Source organism: Mercurialis annua, linkage group LG6 (assembly GCF_937616625.2).
Source record: "Mercurialis annua linkage group LG6, ddMerAnnu1.2, whole genome shotgun sequence".
NCBI lineage: Eukaryota > Viridiplantae > Streptophyta > Magnoliopsida > Malpighiales > Euphorbiaceae > Mercurialis > Mercurialis annua.
The window spans coordinates 3,611,600-3,631,179 of NC_065575.1; the positions used below are offsets into that span (position 1 = coordinate 3,611,600).

Here is a 19,580-nt window from a genome sequence, read left to right on the forward strand (position 1 = left end):
TCTTACTTTGTTTTAAAAGTAATATAATGTGTATATATATATATATAATTTGTCCAACTCGGTCAATTCAATTAACAAAATTTTTTTAAGAAAAAGAAACGAATTAACCAAAAAATCTAAAATTAAAAACCGTAATCAAATTAAATTATTCAAAAGCTAAACCAAATTAAAATTTTGATTTAGTTCGGTCGGCTAATTCAATTATACCGAAAAAGTGAAGAGCCCTAGTTGCTACATCAAAAATTTCATTTGAATAATAGAATCTTCATGATATATATCATATATGCTAGTCAAACTTAAATATTTACATGCATTCGCTAAATAGAATTTTCATGATACATATATATGCTAGTCGAATTTAAAATTCCTTATTTTAACTTTATTTTCTATTTAAGACCAATAAGTCATATTGTAAGTAGAGGTCCTTATTTTAAATGAACTGAATTAGTAGAAATTAAGACTAGAGAGTGATCAACTGTATCTTCCTTTAATGAAACGGATAATAGCCTACAGCCGTTGGATCAAAAATTCTCCTATGGAGTGACTTGCGATCAAAGCAACACAGAACCGACCCAAAAAATATATATAAAACCCAAAAACACAACACAATCTCAAAAACTTTCATTCTTGTTTCTTTTCATGAACCCTAAACCTAAAACTTCAGTCTTGTTTCTTTTTATAAACCCTAAACCTAAAACATCAGTCTAGTTTCTTTTCTTGCGCCTTAAGCCAAAAACCGGTCGATAATGAAGGCGGCTATAGCGTCACGTATCAGATCAGTAATGCGAGAGCTCAATCAGATTGCTACGATGCATGCGGAGTTGCTACAGAACGTGGCCGACGGAAGTATAATTTCCGACGTGGTTAAACAATACGAAGCGGTAAGAAGAAGAAAAGACGAGGTGTCGAGATCGCTAGCTAGAGATACAAATCAGAGACTTAAGGAGGCTGAATGTGCCGTAGAGTGGACGTTCAAGAAGCTAGTTACGAAAAAAATGGCGAGGGATGATCCTGTGCTTAAAGGATTGAAGAGTATTGTTGTGATTGACGGCGACGGCGAGATTTGTGGCGTTTGTTTGGAGGAGATGAAGGAATTTGACGAAACTAAAGCTATGGATTGCATGCATATGTTTCATCGTTCTTGTATTGCACAGTGGCTTACGAGGAACAAGATTACTTGCCCTTTATGCAGACACCAGCATATATCTTGAAAACCCTAATCGTAACATAATTATTTCATGTTTGTTTCGACAGTTCTAACAGCGGGATCTGTTTATTTTCTTGGTTTTAGTAGAAGATTATGTATTTCATTTTTTAAAAAAAAATTGTGTATGATTTTGAATGTTTTGTTGACTTTGTTATTGAATTTAATTAATTCAATAGAATACATTGATTGGGGTACTTGTTTATAAATGTATCATCTTCGTGTATTGGCAGAGAATTTACGGGGCTATAATTTATTCCGAGAGTTAATCATACATGCACTTATTGTAAATAGTTGATTATACGTTAATTCTTTTCAATTCGGTTATTAAATTACGATTTTAATGACGTCGAAAGGTTTATTAGTAATTTTCCAACAAATTATGGGTTTATAGCAATCGATTTTTGATTATCTATGCCAAATTATACTTTATATCAATCCTTTATATGTATATATATAATTAATTAAAAATCTACTGGACATCTTTTAAGTGATAAAAAATCTTTTTCAGATTAAATGATAGTTTAGTTACAGAAATAAAACAATTAAAGTACAATGACTCCATAATAATTCCAGCATCCTCTCATTCAGGTTTCTGAACAAGCATCAATGAGACAATATTTTGTAATAATTGCTTTCACTAACAGCCTCGAGGTTATTCCTTCAACGATATAAAGTCATGAAATTGTGACACCGCTCCAAATTCAACATCTCCTTGTTTTAGAACGAATTAGTAACATCTTTTCAAATAAACACATTCCGTATTAGTAACGTAAACATTAACAATCACTCTTTTTTAAAAAGAATATAAATATAACTTTATTTTATTCATAAAAAAACACTTTATTATAAAAATTTAATATTCTTTTAAATTTATAGATGAATTAATAGTTGCACTAAATAAGTATTGTAATAATGCTTTTTTTTTTTCATTAATAATTCATGATTGCTACTTGTTGTTTTGGATATATGTTGAACAATAAATTAGCACATCTATGAGAGTATATATGACAAAAGAAAACCAAAAAGATAAAAACGTTAAATTTAACATTTCAAATAATATTAGTTTATCCATAGCAATTTTACATTATATGCATAGTTTAGCAATAAATATAGATAATTTATACACTAAAAGATTATTATTTTTCGACACATACATCAAACACATATGTATATATATATATATAAAACTCGATTACTGAATGTTTTTAAACGTATAATGTAGATAGAGAAATATGATAATTGAAGGAAAATAGATTACCTTAATTACCACACACAATAAGGAATAATGTCAGCACCTTTAGCCATGCAAAGACTGGTTTCGTAAATTTGCCAAAAACAATCTCTGCATTTGAGATGGCCAATTCTGTCACCACCATAAACATCTATTGGAGGATGCACAAACGATGTATCAAGTTTATTCCATCCAAAGCCACACGAAAATTTAGTCCTTCCAAAAACGTTAGGTCTAAAGCTAAACACAAAAGATGTATTAAATTTTAAATTTTTTCCACCAAAATCATTATCTCCCGATTTGCAATGAAGCATAATATCCTTTTTTCCACTCAAAGCCTCTACAGAGTTAGTTATTGTCATCCTAACCCTTTTCCGACGGAATGAGAATGCATCGCTTGATGATACTAGCAATGCGAACATCAATAGCACGAAATATTCGCTCTTGAAAGATTTCATTATTACTTTTTAATTAATTTTATAAGATTAGCTTCTGAGGTTTTTATATATAGGTCAATTGTGGCTTCATATAAGCAATAACTAGTTACTTTAATTAGCAAATGGTAGTACTTAATTTATCCATTCCATCGATGATTATGTTTATTTTGCATCAAGTAGTCACTAATAATATACTTTTTAATGAATATCACTAATAATAGTTGAAGAAGATAATATTAGCTTGATACAAATAATAGTTTGCTTAATTTAGTAACCACTATTTCGATTCTATATAACAGACATTTTAATTAAAGAGCTTACTTCATTCTCTATTTTAAAATTTGATTCCGATAAATTTAATTACTATATTTTTTTAAATATTTTATTTTTATATTTATATAGGGATTGAATTCATAGAATTTATAGACTAGGGTTTAAATTAAGGTTTTTTCTATTAATATTATCTCGTCATAGTAAACACATATATCCATTTTAAACATATCATGAAAAACTTACATATAAAGAAAATACAATGATTCATAAAAATAGAAATTTTACAATGGAATTTATAAAACCAAAACATAACAAATTTGGAATGTAATATATAATGCCTTGTGATATAATATAATTAACAGTTGAAATTTTCCAATCAAGATAAAGAGAAAAGTTTGATGATTTTTCATTCAAATTTATTTATCTATACTATATATAAAAGTATGGATGGAGGATGGGATATGCAAATTTACTGAATAGTCCTTTTAAATTTATTACTAATTGATTAGTTAATTGAAGATGTTATGGTAATTAATTAATTAATTTTAAATTATAATATCTATTTTAGTATTAGAGTTAGAATAGAATTAATTGGTTTATATCTATTTTAGTATTGGAGTTATAATAGAATTTCTCTGAAAAAATTCTTTTAAGCATTAGAGTTAGAATAGAAGTTGATTTGGATAGCAACGATTCTAAAAAAATTTCAAATTTAGAATAAGAAAAACATTAAAATTTAAAATCTTAGCAATTTAAAGACCAACTGGAAACAATTTTAACAAGGGTCTAATTACTTAAAAACCACCCACCTTAAACTTTTTTTTTGTTTATACCCTAATGTAGGAAAAAGTTCATTTTCACTCTAATTTGGGCTTTTATATTTCATCTCTATCCCAATTTTCAAATAATAATAATAATTTATTAAAAACAATTAAATATAAGGATTATTTCATACTTTTTTCTATTAAAAAAAAATACAAACAAGTATTTCAGCTTAAAAACGTTCAAATCAATTCTAAAATTAATTAATTTTTTAAATTTTAATAAAATAAAAAAAATAAAATATTTCTTGTTAAATCCGATCTACCACCGTATTCCGATTTAAGAACCCGCTACTAAATTTTAGTAAAATAATTTTTAAAAAAATCTGGTTTTCGAACTCCTCCTCCACTCTCTTCCTTCCATGGAAGGAAGGAGCAGCTCGCTCCTTCCTTAGAAGGAGCAGCGTGCTTCTTGCTTCCATGGAAGGAAGGAGCTCGCTGCGAGCTCCTTCCACCATGGAAGCAAGGAGCTCGCTGCAAGCTCTTTCCATGGACAAAAGAGCTCCTCCTCCTCCGTGGAGGAGGAGCTTGAAAATCGAAAAAAATATATTATTTTTTTAGAATTTAGTAGCGGGTTTTTAAATTGGAGTACGGTGGTAGGTCGGAATTAAATTATTATTTTTAATTTTTTTACGGTTTTTGATTTTTAAAAAATCATTGATAATTAATATAAATTAAATAATAATTATTAGTTGAATTTTTTAAAGAAGAAGGTATATTTGTATAATTAATAACATTAACATGTAATTAGAATATATGCTAAAAATGAAGGACTATTATACACTTTATTTCAAAAGAAAAGAGGTCAATTTAATACCTCGAGGGTAGAAGTGAAACATAAAAACCCAAAATATGGTGCAAATGAACTTTTTCCTAGATCAGGGTATAAACGAAAAAAAGTTCAAGGTGTGTGGGTTTTAAGTAATTAAGCCGTTTTAGCAATTGAGTATTCCCGCAATTTTATTAACAAAACAAGCTTTTAAGTTAATAATAATAGAGTAAATACATGAACCGGGGAAAAGAATTTTGGAGATATTATTTTCTATTTTATTTTTTTTGAAAATTTTGGAGATATTAGTTATTATATGAAAAATAGTAATACTATTAATTTAAGGAGATGGCCACACAACGCCTTCCTCAGCAATCAGCCGGCAACAACTCAAGATTCCATGGTGGGACTACCACGGGACCACCCCCTGTGATTTACTTTGAAAACTTTCCGGATCATTGGTTTTAATCCGACTTACAAAGAGCTTTCTTGAAGTTTAATGTCAAGGGAAGGGTAACCATAGCTTGTAAGAAGAACATCAAGAACATGAGATTTGGTTTTCTCCATCTGGACGACTATGATCAGATGGGTGATTCACTTTATCGTTTGAATAGGATCAATATTGGATCGTATGTTTTGCGTGCCTTTATTTCTAGGTTTACGAAACCAAAGCCAGTTCCCATGCAGTTAAAGAAGGATAGAATTGTTGTTGCAAGGAAACCTGTTATTCGTTCAATTAGAGATTCCCATTCATATGCTCAGGTGGTTGATCCTAAACCAATTGTCTTCAAGTCCCTCTTAGACCATTCAACAACTGCAGTTATAGTTACTATTAGAAGGATGCCTGACCTTCTGAATGTCAAAGGGTTTCTTCAAAACCGAGGAATTGTGTATGAGTCTTTCTCATTGCTTGGAGGAGTATTTGTCTTAATCAATTTCTTTTCTGAGGATGATAGGGTTCAATTTGAACGAATTTTCAATTCTTTATCTGGTTTCTTCTCTAATCTTAAGCCATGGGATGGACAATTCTCATCTGAAGAGCGTTTTGTTTGGATCACAATCTCAGGAAGTCCTATTAAAGCATGGGATGAAGATTTTTTCTTACTAGTGGGTGATAGTTTGGGAAGTTCAATTACTGTTTCACCATGGGTGCTAAATAAGGAAAGGATGGATTCTGGACCAGTCCTTATTTCCACAGAGAAACTTAGAATTGATTGTGACTTACATGTTATTATAGATGGCAAGGAATTCTGCATCCATGCACAGGAATCTGACATTCCAGTTATTATGGACATTACTAATGAGGATTCAAGTTCTTTATCTGAAAGTAAAGATGTTTATGCCGACAAGGAGGATGTTCAACAGGATAATTCTGCTTCCTCCCAGAAAGGACCTGCGAATTCCTTTTCAAATCAGAATCAGATTTTGCGCTCTAAGGACACATCTTCAACACATGCTCATTCTTCGGATGATACTCCAATTAATTCCATTAACTCGAAAGCAACTTTTCCAGACCCAGACTCATTCTTTATCACAAAACGCAAAAAGAACAGATTGACTACTCCTTCTCCTACTCAGCAATCAGTCCATTCTGCTTCAGTTTTGCAGTCAGATAGCATCATAAATAATCAGAGCAAGGGTAACGAGACTTCCCATATTTCTGTTATTTCCTCTGAAGCAAAGAAAACATGGGACATTGGAATGCAAATGGGTTTATTCTTTATGGAGAACCAAGATGAAACCCGAAAACACAACACAGTCTCAAAAACTTTCAATCTTCTTTCTTTTCATAAACCCTAAACCTAAAACATTAGTCTACTTTCTTTTCTTGCGCCTTAAGCCAAAAACCGGTCAATAATGGATGCGGCTATAACGTCACATATCAGATCAGTAATGCGAGAGCTCAATCAGATTGCTACGATGCATGCGGAGTTACTACAGAACGTGGCCGACGGAAGTATAATTTTCGACGTGGTTAAACAATACGAAGCGGTAAAAAGAAGAAAAGACGAGGTGTCGAGATCGCTAGCTAGAGATACAAATCAGAGACTTAAGGAGGCTGAATGTGCCGTAGAGTGACGTTCAAGAAGTTAGTTACGAAAAAAATGGCGAGGGATGATCATGTGCTTAAAGGATTGAAGAGTATTGTTGTGGTTGACGGCGACAGCGAGATTTGTGGCGTTTGTTTGGAGGAGACGAAGGAATTTGACGAAACTAAAGCTATGGATTGCATGCATATGTTTCATCGTTCTTGTATTGCACAGTGGCTTACGAGGAACAAGATTACTTGCCTTTTATGCAGACACCAGCATAAATCTTGAAAACCCTAATCATAATATAATTATTTCGTGTTTGTTTCAACAGTTCTAACGGCAGGATCTGTTTAATTTCTTGGTTTTAATAGAAGATTATGTATTTCATGATTTGTTATTTTACAAAATTTGTGTATGATTTTGGATGTTATGTTGACTTTGTTATTGAATTTAATTAATTCAATAGAGTATATTGATTGGGGTACTTGTTTATAAATTTATCATCTTCGTGTATTGGCAGAGAATTTACGGGGCTATAATTGATTCCGAGAGTTAATCATACATGCACTTATTGTAAATAGTTGATTGTACGTTAATTCTTTTCAATTCGGTTATTGAATTACAATTTTAATGACGTCGAAAGGTTTATTAGTAATTTTCCGACAAATTATGGGTTTATATAGGATTCAATTTTTGATTATCTATGCCAGATTATACTTTATATCAATCCCTTATATTTATACATATAATTAATTAAAAATTTACTGGACATTTTTTAAGTGATAGAAAATCTTTTTCAGATTAAATGATAGTTTAGTTACAGAAATAAAACAAGTAAAGTACAATGACTCCATAATAATTCCAGCATCCTCTCATATTCAGGCTTCTGAACAAGCATTAATGAGACAGTATTTTGTAATATTTGCCTCCACTAACAGCCTCGTGGTTGTTCATCGGGCTGACGAACAACTACTTTTGAGGGCCGTGGTAGGGTCGGAGGATCGCGGTGGCCAAAATTTAGGGATAAATTTATTTCTCGAGATGAATATAACGGCTTTTGATCTATTTATTTTTTTTTTATAAAATTTACCTTAATTATATATCTATCAAATATATTATGAAACCATTTTATTAGGCTTAGATTTAGGTTCAATTAATTTTATTAAGATTTTAAAGTAGTTTTAATTAGTGTCAATTAGGATTAGAAAAGATTAATTATTTTTAAATATATAAATTTTTTATAAATAGTATAATTATTTATTTAATTAATTTAAAGATCGGATTTGATTTTGGTGCGTGGAATCATCATGTGGTTTGGTCGGGTTAGAGTGTTTCCCTATGATCTATTTAGTGTGTTTGCAATGACGTGACATGGCCGACATGCTTGCAAGAAAACATTTCGGTTCAAAAATAGCTAAAAAGAATATATGATATAAAGTATAATTTGGCATAAATAATCAAAAATCGGAGGAACAAGCTTGATATCAAATCAGAGGCCAACCCGTCCAATTCTGTTCCCGTCTTTAGAAACAGGAGCGGCGGTCACTTCCACTACGAACGAGGTATGTCCCTCCATATGCATTTCTAGGAGACCAGCTCCCACCCCTCTACCATGTGACGGTGGTAAAAAGCGTAAACGACTTTCAGGATCATTTGCTTGACATCGAGAGAGAATCTGAAAATAAAAAGGCGGGAGAGACGCAGAAAGAGCAGACACCACAAAAGCAAAAGAAGCAGATCTCAGAGAGTGTTTATCTCACACAACGGATGTGCCATTTTTACAACAAGCTAATAATCATTTGCGATAGGGAATCTCTATGTATTGTCTATTTTTTATCATTAAACATTTGCACATGGCTAACGCCTCATTAATTTAGTGCACGAATGATGTGACGCAACCGTTGTGTTGTATAATTATTTGATCTCAGAGCCTATATCAGTGAGAAAAGGATAAGAGTCACTAATAGTTAAAGAAGGACCAAATAAGGACGACAAAAAAAAATAAGAACCAGATAATTAACAAAACAAGTATAATTTAGGGATTTGAAAATGGATTATTCCAAATAAAAAATATATAAAAAAGTTGAAAATGTATCAATTTTTCTACTCATAAAGTCTACTATAGCGTGAAGCAAAACGAAAATATAAGACAAAATTTTAATTGTTTAGCACTTTAGCTTCAAATGAATGGAAAAGGCTGTTAGCTAATACTAAATTTAGCATAAATTACATCAGTACATACAACAATAAATTATTATCTTTAAAATTCTAATGAAATCTCTAACCATAAATAGTGAATAGAGATTTGTCTTATTAATAGCAGTAACATTCATAACAATGAATGTATGAAAAATATTTAGATAAACCGAGTCTATTATATAATCCCGTAAACTAAATCAATCACATTATAATACCTAATTAAACTTATGGTAAAATTATAATAAATTAATATATAATAGATGTGTAAGATTTATAGATGATATTACGATTTTACCATCATTTTAATGAGGTGTTATAACGTAATTGTTTTAGTCTACGAATGACGTGATAGATTCGATCTACCTAAAAAAATTTCATAAATATACATACTTTGTCATCTTCTTATCTTTTACTCAATTATAAACGTCTATTTTAATTTAATTTTTTTTATTCAATCAAAATTCTAAACACTAAATTTTAAATTCTATACTTTAAATACTAAACTATAAATCTAAACACTAAACATTAAAATCTAAGCTCATTCATCAAAAAAAATTCTAAGCCCTAAATTTTAATTTATAAATCCTAAATGTTAAATCCTCAATTCTAAATTTAGAATCTTTAATTTCTAAATTTAAAACCTTTAAAATTACATTTATACTTAATAATTTTTATTATAGATACTGCAGATAACATAAAAGTTTCTGTGAAATAGATAAATGTACTCCCCCGTCCCACAAATATAACCCAAAATAGATTTGCGCGAGAATTAAAAAATAGAAATTAAATTAGTTTCTTTTAATTGACTTACTATCATACCCTTAATTTAACTATCTAAATATTTCAAATAGTCTTAATTATATACTTTGAAAGCACCGGTTGTTTTTTGAAATTATAAATATTTTTTTTTGGTAAATTATTATATATAAAATTTTAAAAAATTAAATTTGTTATTAATTTTTGTATTGAATCTAATGATGATTAAGAAAATATATTATAAGTGTTTGAATTAATGAAGGGTAAATTTGATATTTCAACTTAATTAATCAAATTAAAATAGAAATTTGATTTATATTTTAGGACGTCCAAAATAAAAATTTCGTCTATCTTTATGGGATGGAGGGAGTATATTTTTATATCTTTAATCAAAATTTATATATGAGATAATAAAAGTAATATAATTAAAAAAATTATACACAACCACATAATGTGTGAATTAAGTTATTATGGGAAGAAATAAAATTAATATTTGTAAAGAATTGAATGTTTGTAAGGAAGTCACTATTATTAATGATTTTGGTTGAAAAAGTCAAATTAGTGTTATTTAGCACTTTGGATTAGAATTTCATTGGTTTGATTTAGCATTTCTCTAGGTAACATGTGCGATTCTTAGTAAATGAAAAAACAAAAATAACATGGACAAATCACAATCATTCATTTAAAACTGTTTTATCCATCTATAAAAACTCAAACAAAACAAAAATTTACAAACCCATCTCATAAAAAGTACTATTATACAAATCATGATGAGTTCTTTCAATAATAAACTAGTATATTTTTTGTTAACATTTATACTGTTATCCTCTGCATGCGATGCCTTCTCTAGAGACAATGCCCATGTAATCATAACCAATGGATTAGAATTTCATCCCACTCTGACTCTGTGGTGCAAATCTGGAGATCATGATTTTGGTAAAAAGGTATTAAAGCGTGGAGAAATTTTTCAATTTAGGTTCCATCCCAGTATTTTTAGAAATACTCTGTATTTTTGTAAGATGTCGTGGCATGAGAATGACGTGGGTCAAGATCAGTGGTTTGATATTTATAAAAGTGATAGAGACACTAGGAAGTGTAACACGTGTCGCTGGTTGGTAAAAGAGAATGGGCCTTGTTGGTTTGATGGTAAGGCAAATGCATATAATACATGCTATGCTTGGAACAAGAAGAACTAAATGGAGTTTCTTTTTCGATTTCATTGATTTATATTTATTTATATTTATATTTATTTTATTCATTTTAAGGTAATAAATTTTATCATTTGTGAAAGTCAAATTTTTGTAGGGTGCGGTTGATTTGAAACGACTTTTAAAATCGTCAACTTTAACTTGTTTTTGATAAAATATTTAAATTTTGGCCGACTTTATATTTCTTCGAATTCTTTTTATTTTTAAAAAAACTTTTTAATCTCGACAATTTTATTCTAATTTTGGTAAATATTTTTCAAAGAAAAAAGTTCAACGTGGTTAGAATTGATTTTTTTAAGATAAAAAGATGTTTTATTTTTTATAAAAAGGTCATTAAATTGGATAAATGGCTAATTTATAAAGCTAAAAATATAAATAGTCTAAACTTAAAATATTTTAAAAAAATTGTTTAGAATATCCTGCACCCTAAAATGTTACTTTTTTACCTTTTGATTATTCTGTGTTTGGGAGATTTGGAAGGTCCGGAATAGGAGAGTTTTCAAGTAAGAATTAACGGACTTCACGTATTTGATTTTTTTAATATTAATAAGGGAGTGATTATTACAATCATCATAAACCAGGTTTCTTATAGAATGGTAACGATGTAATCGAATGTTTTATTTTTTGCCTTTCACTCTCTGTCGATGCGCTATTATATTTTTCATTTATAAAAAAAAAAGATATTATGCCTAAAATTTCTGCAAGTGTAATTTTAACAACTCAGCAAAAATATATTTGTTGCATAAGATGCATTGTAATGTTACTGTTCCTTGAATTTATTAACATATACTAGTCATGCTGTCATATTTCTGCAAGATTTAATTTATAATAGAATAAAAGATTATTTTCTAAGAATAATATATTAACTTTAGCATGTTATGTAAATTTAATATGAATTTTTTATTTTAATAATTTATAATACAATCTATCAAGTTTTTATAATTTGAAACACTAAACAATATCTTGATAAACGCGGCAATATAGACGCTAGAATATATATTAAACAATTATTTTGATGTCTACATTAATATTTTTAATCAAAATGTGCCCCAATATTTCAAATAAAAAAAGGAAATAATATTTGTTTTAAATTGTCAAAATTAAAAATTCATATTAAAATTAATAAAGTTCATTATTTATTTTAAGTCTAATTATTTTTTAAATCCAAATTTTTGTATTTTTTATCAAACACTACTATTTTTTTTCTTTTTATAATTATATCCAATTGAAAAATATTTTATGCAATTATAACTAAAACTTTTTTTTTAAATCCAAATTTTTATATTTTTTTATTAATTGCGACCAAACGTTCATATTAACACATTTTAAAAGTTAGATCATTTTTTAAAATTTGGTCATAATTGATAAACGCAAGAGTTTGTATATAAAAAAAAGAAACTCAAATTTTTGGTCCCAACTGCAAAAAAAAAGAAACTTTTGAATAAGACATAATTATAATAATTAAAAAAATTGGTCATCATTAATAAAATATACAAATATTTGGATTTAAAAAATAGCATTCCTTTTATTTTATAATTGTTCATATTTGTTTGCAGTTTGAAACACGGAACAATATTTTAATAAATGAAAAAGTAGACGCTATAAGATATAATATTGTATCAATGTTTTATTGAACATGTCAATATTTTAATTGAAAAGTATTTCCATATTCTAAATTTTTTTTAAAAATTATATATTAGCAAAATTAATTTGTATCAAAATTACAAAACACATTACAGTTGATGATATTATTTTGGAATTAACCTATAATAAAACAAGGTAAAATGTCTACTAATTCAAATAATTTGTTGGAAGTAATGAATATATCAAAATTATATCAATTACATCAAAACAGTAAACGTTACTGATAACAGGCTATTTTCGACGGATTTTAGCAATGTACACGTAATCCGTCGCTAAATCTGCAATTGCAGAAATATTAAGCGACAGATGTGTCAGTCACTATTTTACCTATGGATTAGCAATAGAATTTGTAATCAAGCCAAGAATATCACAGTTCAAAGAAGAGAAGAGAAAAAGAGGATCAAAGAAAAAAACAATTCTCATCAATGAACTTAATTGTATCTTTTCCATTATATACATGTGTTTGCACCGGCCTTAATCAGGCCCATATTCAAAACTCAATACGAGCAAGCTTAAATTTATGGCCTCTTTAGATAAGTATTGATAGATACCGAATCCTATTTTAACTAAAATGGAGCCGAGTCGCATGAGATTCATTCTCAGATGATACCGGACTCCCGTCCGAAGGGCCAAAACATATGAAACAGGTGGCCGAATCCATAGGATCCGCCTCTACTGAAACAACATCCGACAGAAATAATACCAAATCTCTAAGGACTCGGACAAAGCGCGTTAACCCTGGGATTCAGACCTATTACCAGATCTACTCAATAATCTCGAGTATCTTACCTATAAGGATACAAATTCCAATTTAGGAAGATAACCTCTAATTTAGGAATACGAGACTATTTAGGAAGATGTTTCTAAATAGGACTCATGTCTGAATAAGGAATATCACTCCTAATCAGGGTCAAACCCTACAAAGTAGAATTCACCTTTCTACTACAACTGTACAAGGTATACTATCATCTACTATTAAAGGAGTTTGAGGTATGCCTAAACACACAACTACATTCATATACTGAAACGCTGCTCAAAGCTCTAAACTGACTTTAGCATCGGAGAGTTAATCGGACAACCACCGTCCGGTTAGCTTCCACCCTGTTTTGCAGATTCAATTCACCGAATCAGAAGGCAGACTCTATCAATTGGCGTCGTATGTGGGAAGAGCTCAACAAACTTCAAATCGAAGGAGTTTTTCTAAACTCAAATAAATACTATTGAAGAAGATGACTTCTGACAGAATGAACCTGAAAGACAAACAACCGATGAACCCCAAAACCCATCAAAACACACCGGAGATAATTAACGTTATTGAGGATGGAATTCATGGCTCTGTCGCAAAGAGTAATACCTGAGGAACCTCCTTCTTCGCTCTCCAGTACTAGACCAACCCAATCAGAGGAAGCAATTCAATTGCTTTCAATTTAGGAGCTGATGGAGAACAAACGCCAGACATATGGCAGCACAAGACATCTACAACGAAATCCTGAAGAAAGTGCTGGAATCTGTCCAGACGAACTTGGACAGATTGGCCAACGAAGCCAAGAGAACAAACAACAACTACGACGAAACAATGAAGATCATAAGGAAAAACTTCAGCCCAACTTCAGCTAGACGAAGAGGTAGAACATAAAACGCAGACCAGGCCACCAAGGGCCAACCAGAGAAAGGAACGAACAAAGAAGCGAAAGGAGAAGCGAAGGCAGAAACGAAGGGAGAAACGAGAAGAGAAACGAAGAGGAAGAAAGCCTAGAGAACCATGAGCATAGAAGAGACGACTCTAAAGAAGAAAATACGAGAGAAGTGTCCAGAAACGGCAAAAATCAAGACGACGCTCGAAGCGTGCTCAATTTTAAAAGAGAGGAACGAAGGGAAAAAGAAAAGGAGGATGCGCCACCGAAAAGCAAGAAACAGGATAAAGACACAGGAAAAGCACAGTCAAAGAAGGAACACCATTTTAATTATGTTTGATTCTTCTTCTCATCTCTTGATTGTTGATTTAATTATGATTAGCTAAACCTCTTTGTTCGAGGGTTAACATGAACGTTTAATTTATAATTGATTAGTTGTGGATTAAATTGGTGGTTTATTATTTTTTCGATTATTATTCTTTATGCTTGAATTAATTTGATCGTTTAATTCATGATTTGGTGTTTAATTAGTTAACTGAGAAATTGTTAGTTAAATAGACCTAGGTAATTGAAAACTTAAAGAAAAATAAAGTGAGAGCGGGTTGTAATTTGGATAATCTTTGAGTTTGTTTCATTATCGAAAGTTGATTAGTTAATTGGTTTTTAATATCGCGAGAGCGAATTGTTTATCGTTTTAATTAGTTAGGTTGTGATTTTATCATTCTTAAGAAAGATTTGAGACTTGAGGGCATTGGTGCTTTAGACTAGCTTGATCCTTGATAAAATCATCTTAATAACTTATTAATTTTGATTTTAAATTTTATTCAGAATTGTCAACTCTTGAACCTTGTGAGCTTATTATTTTTAAATCTTAAATTATTGTTTAGTTTGAACTTGTTGCTTCTATTTAATTTTGAATTTTAATTGCTAGTTGATTCCATGAGTTGTTTAATTTTAGTCACAACAATATTCACATCTTTATTGCTAAACGATCGAAGTAATAAACGAAATTTCTCTATTAAGTCCATTATCTTTATGGGATCGATGTCACTACTTTTAGATTATATTACTTGCACGATACCATCACTTGCGGGTTTTATGGTAAGGCAAATGCACGATACCATCATTTTCTTCACTTCATCTTCTTCATTTTCATTTCTTCCATATTGAGCTCTCAAACTTTGAAACTGAGAGTTTACTTGTTTACCCCTTTGTTCTCAAGATTCCTCGTGTTTGGGTTGCTCCCTATCTCTCATTCGATCCTTCGTATTTAATATTCAGCTATCATTTGTTGTTTTTGTAATTTTATCTATTTTTTTTATTTTACTGTGTCCTTCGTGTTTTTTTCCCCAATCATCTTTGTAGTTTTGATCCACTTTTTTTTGAAATTTTTTTAACTTTACCGTTTATTCCTCTTTTTTCCCTCAAATTTTTAAAATGCTTGACGAGGCGGGAGAAGTGTAAATTATAGGGATGATAAAGATTATGCTGTTAGTTCTCTTTCTTCTGACGCTATTCTATATATTTCTTCTAAGTATTCAACTTATAAAATTGACAACGGAGACTGTCCAATTCTTTTAAAAATATATTTGTTATCATTAACTTGATAAAAGATAATATTTCTAACTTTTCAAGAGAATATTGTTGAGATTACATCTTGACAGGAAGCATAATAATTCCAATTGAATTAGTAAATTAGCATCTCAAACTTTATTTAGAAATTGGTAGTAATGAGTGCAAACTCTATGTTGTGAACAACCGTTATAAACAACTACTATAACATAGCAATTCTTATTTACTAGCTAAAATCGAGAATTCCTATTTTTGATAATTAATTACTATTTAGAAAGTGTTATTTATGTTATTAGGAATCATTTTTAAATAAAGATTCTTTTCTTTTTGTAGAAAGTGGTTTGTTTCTAGAAAAATCAGACAAAAAAAACGAGCAGCGTATAAGAGCAATGACCTCTCTGAACTTTTTAGGTGACCTCTAAACTTAAGAAAATAGAAAAACTATTCCTAAATTTAGAATATTAGTAAAAGGAAGGGACCTACCTACTGAGTGTTTATCCTTCGTAACCGTTGCGCCACGTCATTTTTATAACAAGCAATGACGATTTGCGATAGAAAATCTTTTAATTATTACTTTTCTTTTATCATTAATTTTTTCACATGACTAGCGCATGATTGGTTTGTTATACGAATGACATGGCGCAGCGGTTGTATCCGATAATTATTCCTACTCAATAGAACATAATTGTGCCAGACCCCGCACATAAATATTCGGTTGACACATATACCTCAAGGAAGATTGATGATGAAATGCTACAAATCCTACATCGGTAAAAGAAATGGAACCACACCTAACAGTCTATAAAAAGGGCTAATAATCTGCCACTGCCCTGCCTTTTAGTATAACTTACAATAAATCTCCTGATATTTAAATACGATAAATAAACCTCTTAATTTTTACGGCAGCGCTCGCTAAACCCCATAATCTCTAAATATGACCAAAATATCCCTTGGCCGTCATTTTCAGTCAACTATCATTTTTTAAATAAATAAAAAAACTGACAGTGCAAGTCAGCAAAATACCTTAAAATGTTCAAACTGATGTGGCGCTGTCAATTTTTTTTTAGAATGTCAGTTGACCAAAAAAAACGGCGCCAGAGGTATTTTCGTCCTATGAGAGTGTAGCGAGCGCCTCCACAAATATTAGGGAGTTTACTAATCGTTTTTAAAAATTAAGGGGTTTGTTGTAAGATACCTCAAAAATCAGGGGCTGTGGCAGATTATTAGCCTATAAAAAGAGGTAACAATCTCACTTCACATTTTTACACACTTACATTTATTTTTGTTCACTACTTTTACCCTTTATCTTTTCTGGCTTTGACATCGGAATATACATAGGAGTCAAGGTCCATCACTGAATTAAAGGAATAATCCACCTATTTTTAGATCCATCAATTACTGTCAATTTTTAAAAATGGTATAAATTACTAAAACAGAAAAAAAAAGTATATAAAAGGTTAAAAATATTTTTTCTATTCAAAACATAAAAAAAAAATATATAAGACAAAAATTTTAAGTGTTCAGCTTCAAATAAAAATGGAAGGCTGCTAGTTAACACCAAATTCAGCATAAATTACAACAGTACATAAACCAATGAATTAGTATAATCTTTAAAATGTAATCTTACCTCTAACCATTAATAGTGAATAATATGTGTGATTCTTACTAAATGAAAAAACAAAAATAAATCACAATCATTCATCTAAAATTGTTTTATTCATCTATAAAAAGCTCAAACAAAACAACAATTTACAAACTCATCTCATAAAATTTATCATACACAAAAAAGAAAAATATTATACAAATCATGACAAATTCTTTCAATAAACTATATTTTTTGTTAACAATATTTACGTTGTTATCCACTGCATGCAACGCCTTTGTTAAAGACAAAGCTCGAGTAATAATAACCAATGGATTAGAATTTCATCCAGATCTGACTGTTTGGTGCAAATCTAAAGATGATGATTTGGGTAAGAAATTTTTAGCTCGTGGAAAAAACTTTGAGTTTGGGTTCCGACCTAATTTTCTGAGGAACACTTTGTTTTTTTGTCTGATGTCGTGGCATGAAGCTAGCCTCGGTCAAGATCAGTGGTTTGATATTTATGACAGTGGTAGAGATGCTTGGAGGTGTGACACGTGTCGGTGGTTGGTGAAAGAAACTGGACCTTGTTGGTTTGATGGTAAGGCAAATGCATATAATAAATGCTATGCATGGAATAAGAAGAAGTAAATGCTATGGGTAATAGTACGTGACGCATATCGAATCCGGATTAGTCAGGCGAAGTCCTGCTAACTAAAAAAAATAAAAAATAAATGAATCTTTCTTTTTTTTAAAATTTTGTTTTCCGTCCATATTAATACTTATTATAGCTCTACTCTTTAAATCATTTTTAGAAAGTCTTTTTTTTGATTTGGTTTCTTATCATATTTGAATAAAACTTATATGTATATTTATTTTGATTCAATTTTTAGATCTCTTAAAAATCTTTAGTGTTTGTTCGGATTTTATATTCAAATTTTTATAGATCTAAAAGAATTGGGAGGTTATAGATCTAATTTTTTAGAATTTTATTAAAGATAAAATCGGAAAATATTACTAGATTTCAACGAAACGAGAGGATCGACTGTCAAATTGGGAAAAAAATCGAAATATTCTGTTCCACGGAAGTTTGTTCATCGTTGAGTTAATTTTAAGAATTTCATGTCTAGATTATTTTTTTTCAATTAATTTTATTTCTTATATTTTTCGGTTGTTACTTACTGTTTAGTCTCAAAATTTAAAAGATCATATATTTATCTTTTATTAATATATAATTTTTGTTTTTTATAATTTTAATTTTCATGAATAGATTCTCGCTTAGAAAAAGAATAGAATATTATCTTTCATAACAAGCACACCAAATTACATGAGCAAAATGATTGTAATTACTTGAGCAAATAATCAAAAGTAAGAAATCGTAGTTGCAAATCTCAATTAACCATTGTTTCATTAATTTGCCAACGACATAAACAAAAAGGTTTACACTTTGATTTTTTTTTTCTAATGAGAAACTGCACAGATTGCTCATCTGTATCAAAGTACATAGGTTAAAAAGAAAAAATAGAACGCACGTATCATCTTTTGCAATTGAAAACTATAAGCATCGTATTTTTATAAACCAAATTAATATCTAGGTTAAAAATCCCAAAAAGAAATAGACTATTCATTAATTTCAATCAACCTTGTTTATTTTTCTAAATAAAAAAAAAACTAATTTAAATTATCAATCCACGCTATTTTCTGTCCTATTTGGACGTGGAAAATATATTCATTGTGGCACTAGATTCAAATATTATTATCTATTTTATTTTTAATCTAGTATTACAAGGTTGGTTGTCTTTCAGTAAATAATAGAAAATTACTTTAAATCATCTTGATATCCTCGTCCTATATGTACATGGATGGAAAATATTTTCCTTTTTGCATTTGGACTCGAAAACTATATATTATATATACACACACAAAACACAAACACTCGCACATATTATTGTGTCTCCTCCGATCCGATCAGAGTATAAGCACAAACCCTAGCTGGAATATAAATTCCTTTTCTTTTCCGGTTTTTTTTCGTTGTACGCAAATCCAAGAACATTGGCAGTATATATATATGGATTATATACCAAAAACTGGATGGGCCGAAATCAATGAGATCGCCATGCTTAATGTGCAGAATATTGAACAAATCAACAACGGAAAATTCAAAATGGACGAGATGTGGCTTCAAGTGAATACTATAAACGAACGAAAAAAGGC

The 19,580-nt window shown here is 29.8% G+C and overlaps 1 protein-coding gene across 1 annotated transcript; it reads left to right on the forward strand.

The window, feature by feature from the left end:
• The first annotated feature begins 746 nt into the window (after positions 1–746).
• On the forward strand, positions 747–1,211 carry LOC126687457 (uncharacterized). Its single transcript, XM_050382019.1, has one exon. The coding sequence runs from the start codon at positions 747–749 to the stop codon at positions 1,209–1,211; it is 465 nt and encodes a 154-aa protein (XP_050237976.1).
• The last annotated feature ends 18,369 nt before the right edge of the window (positions 1,212–19,580 follow it).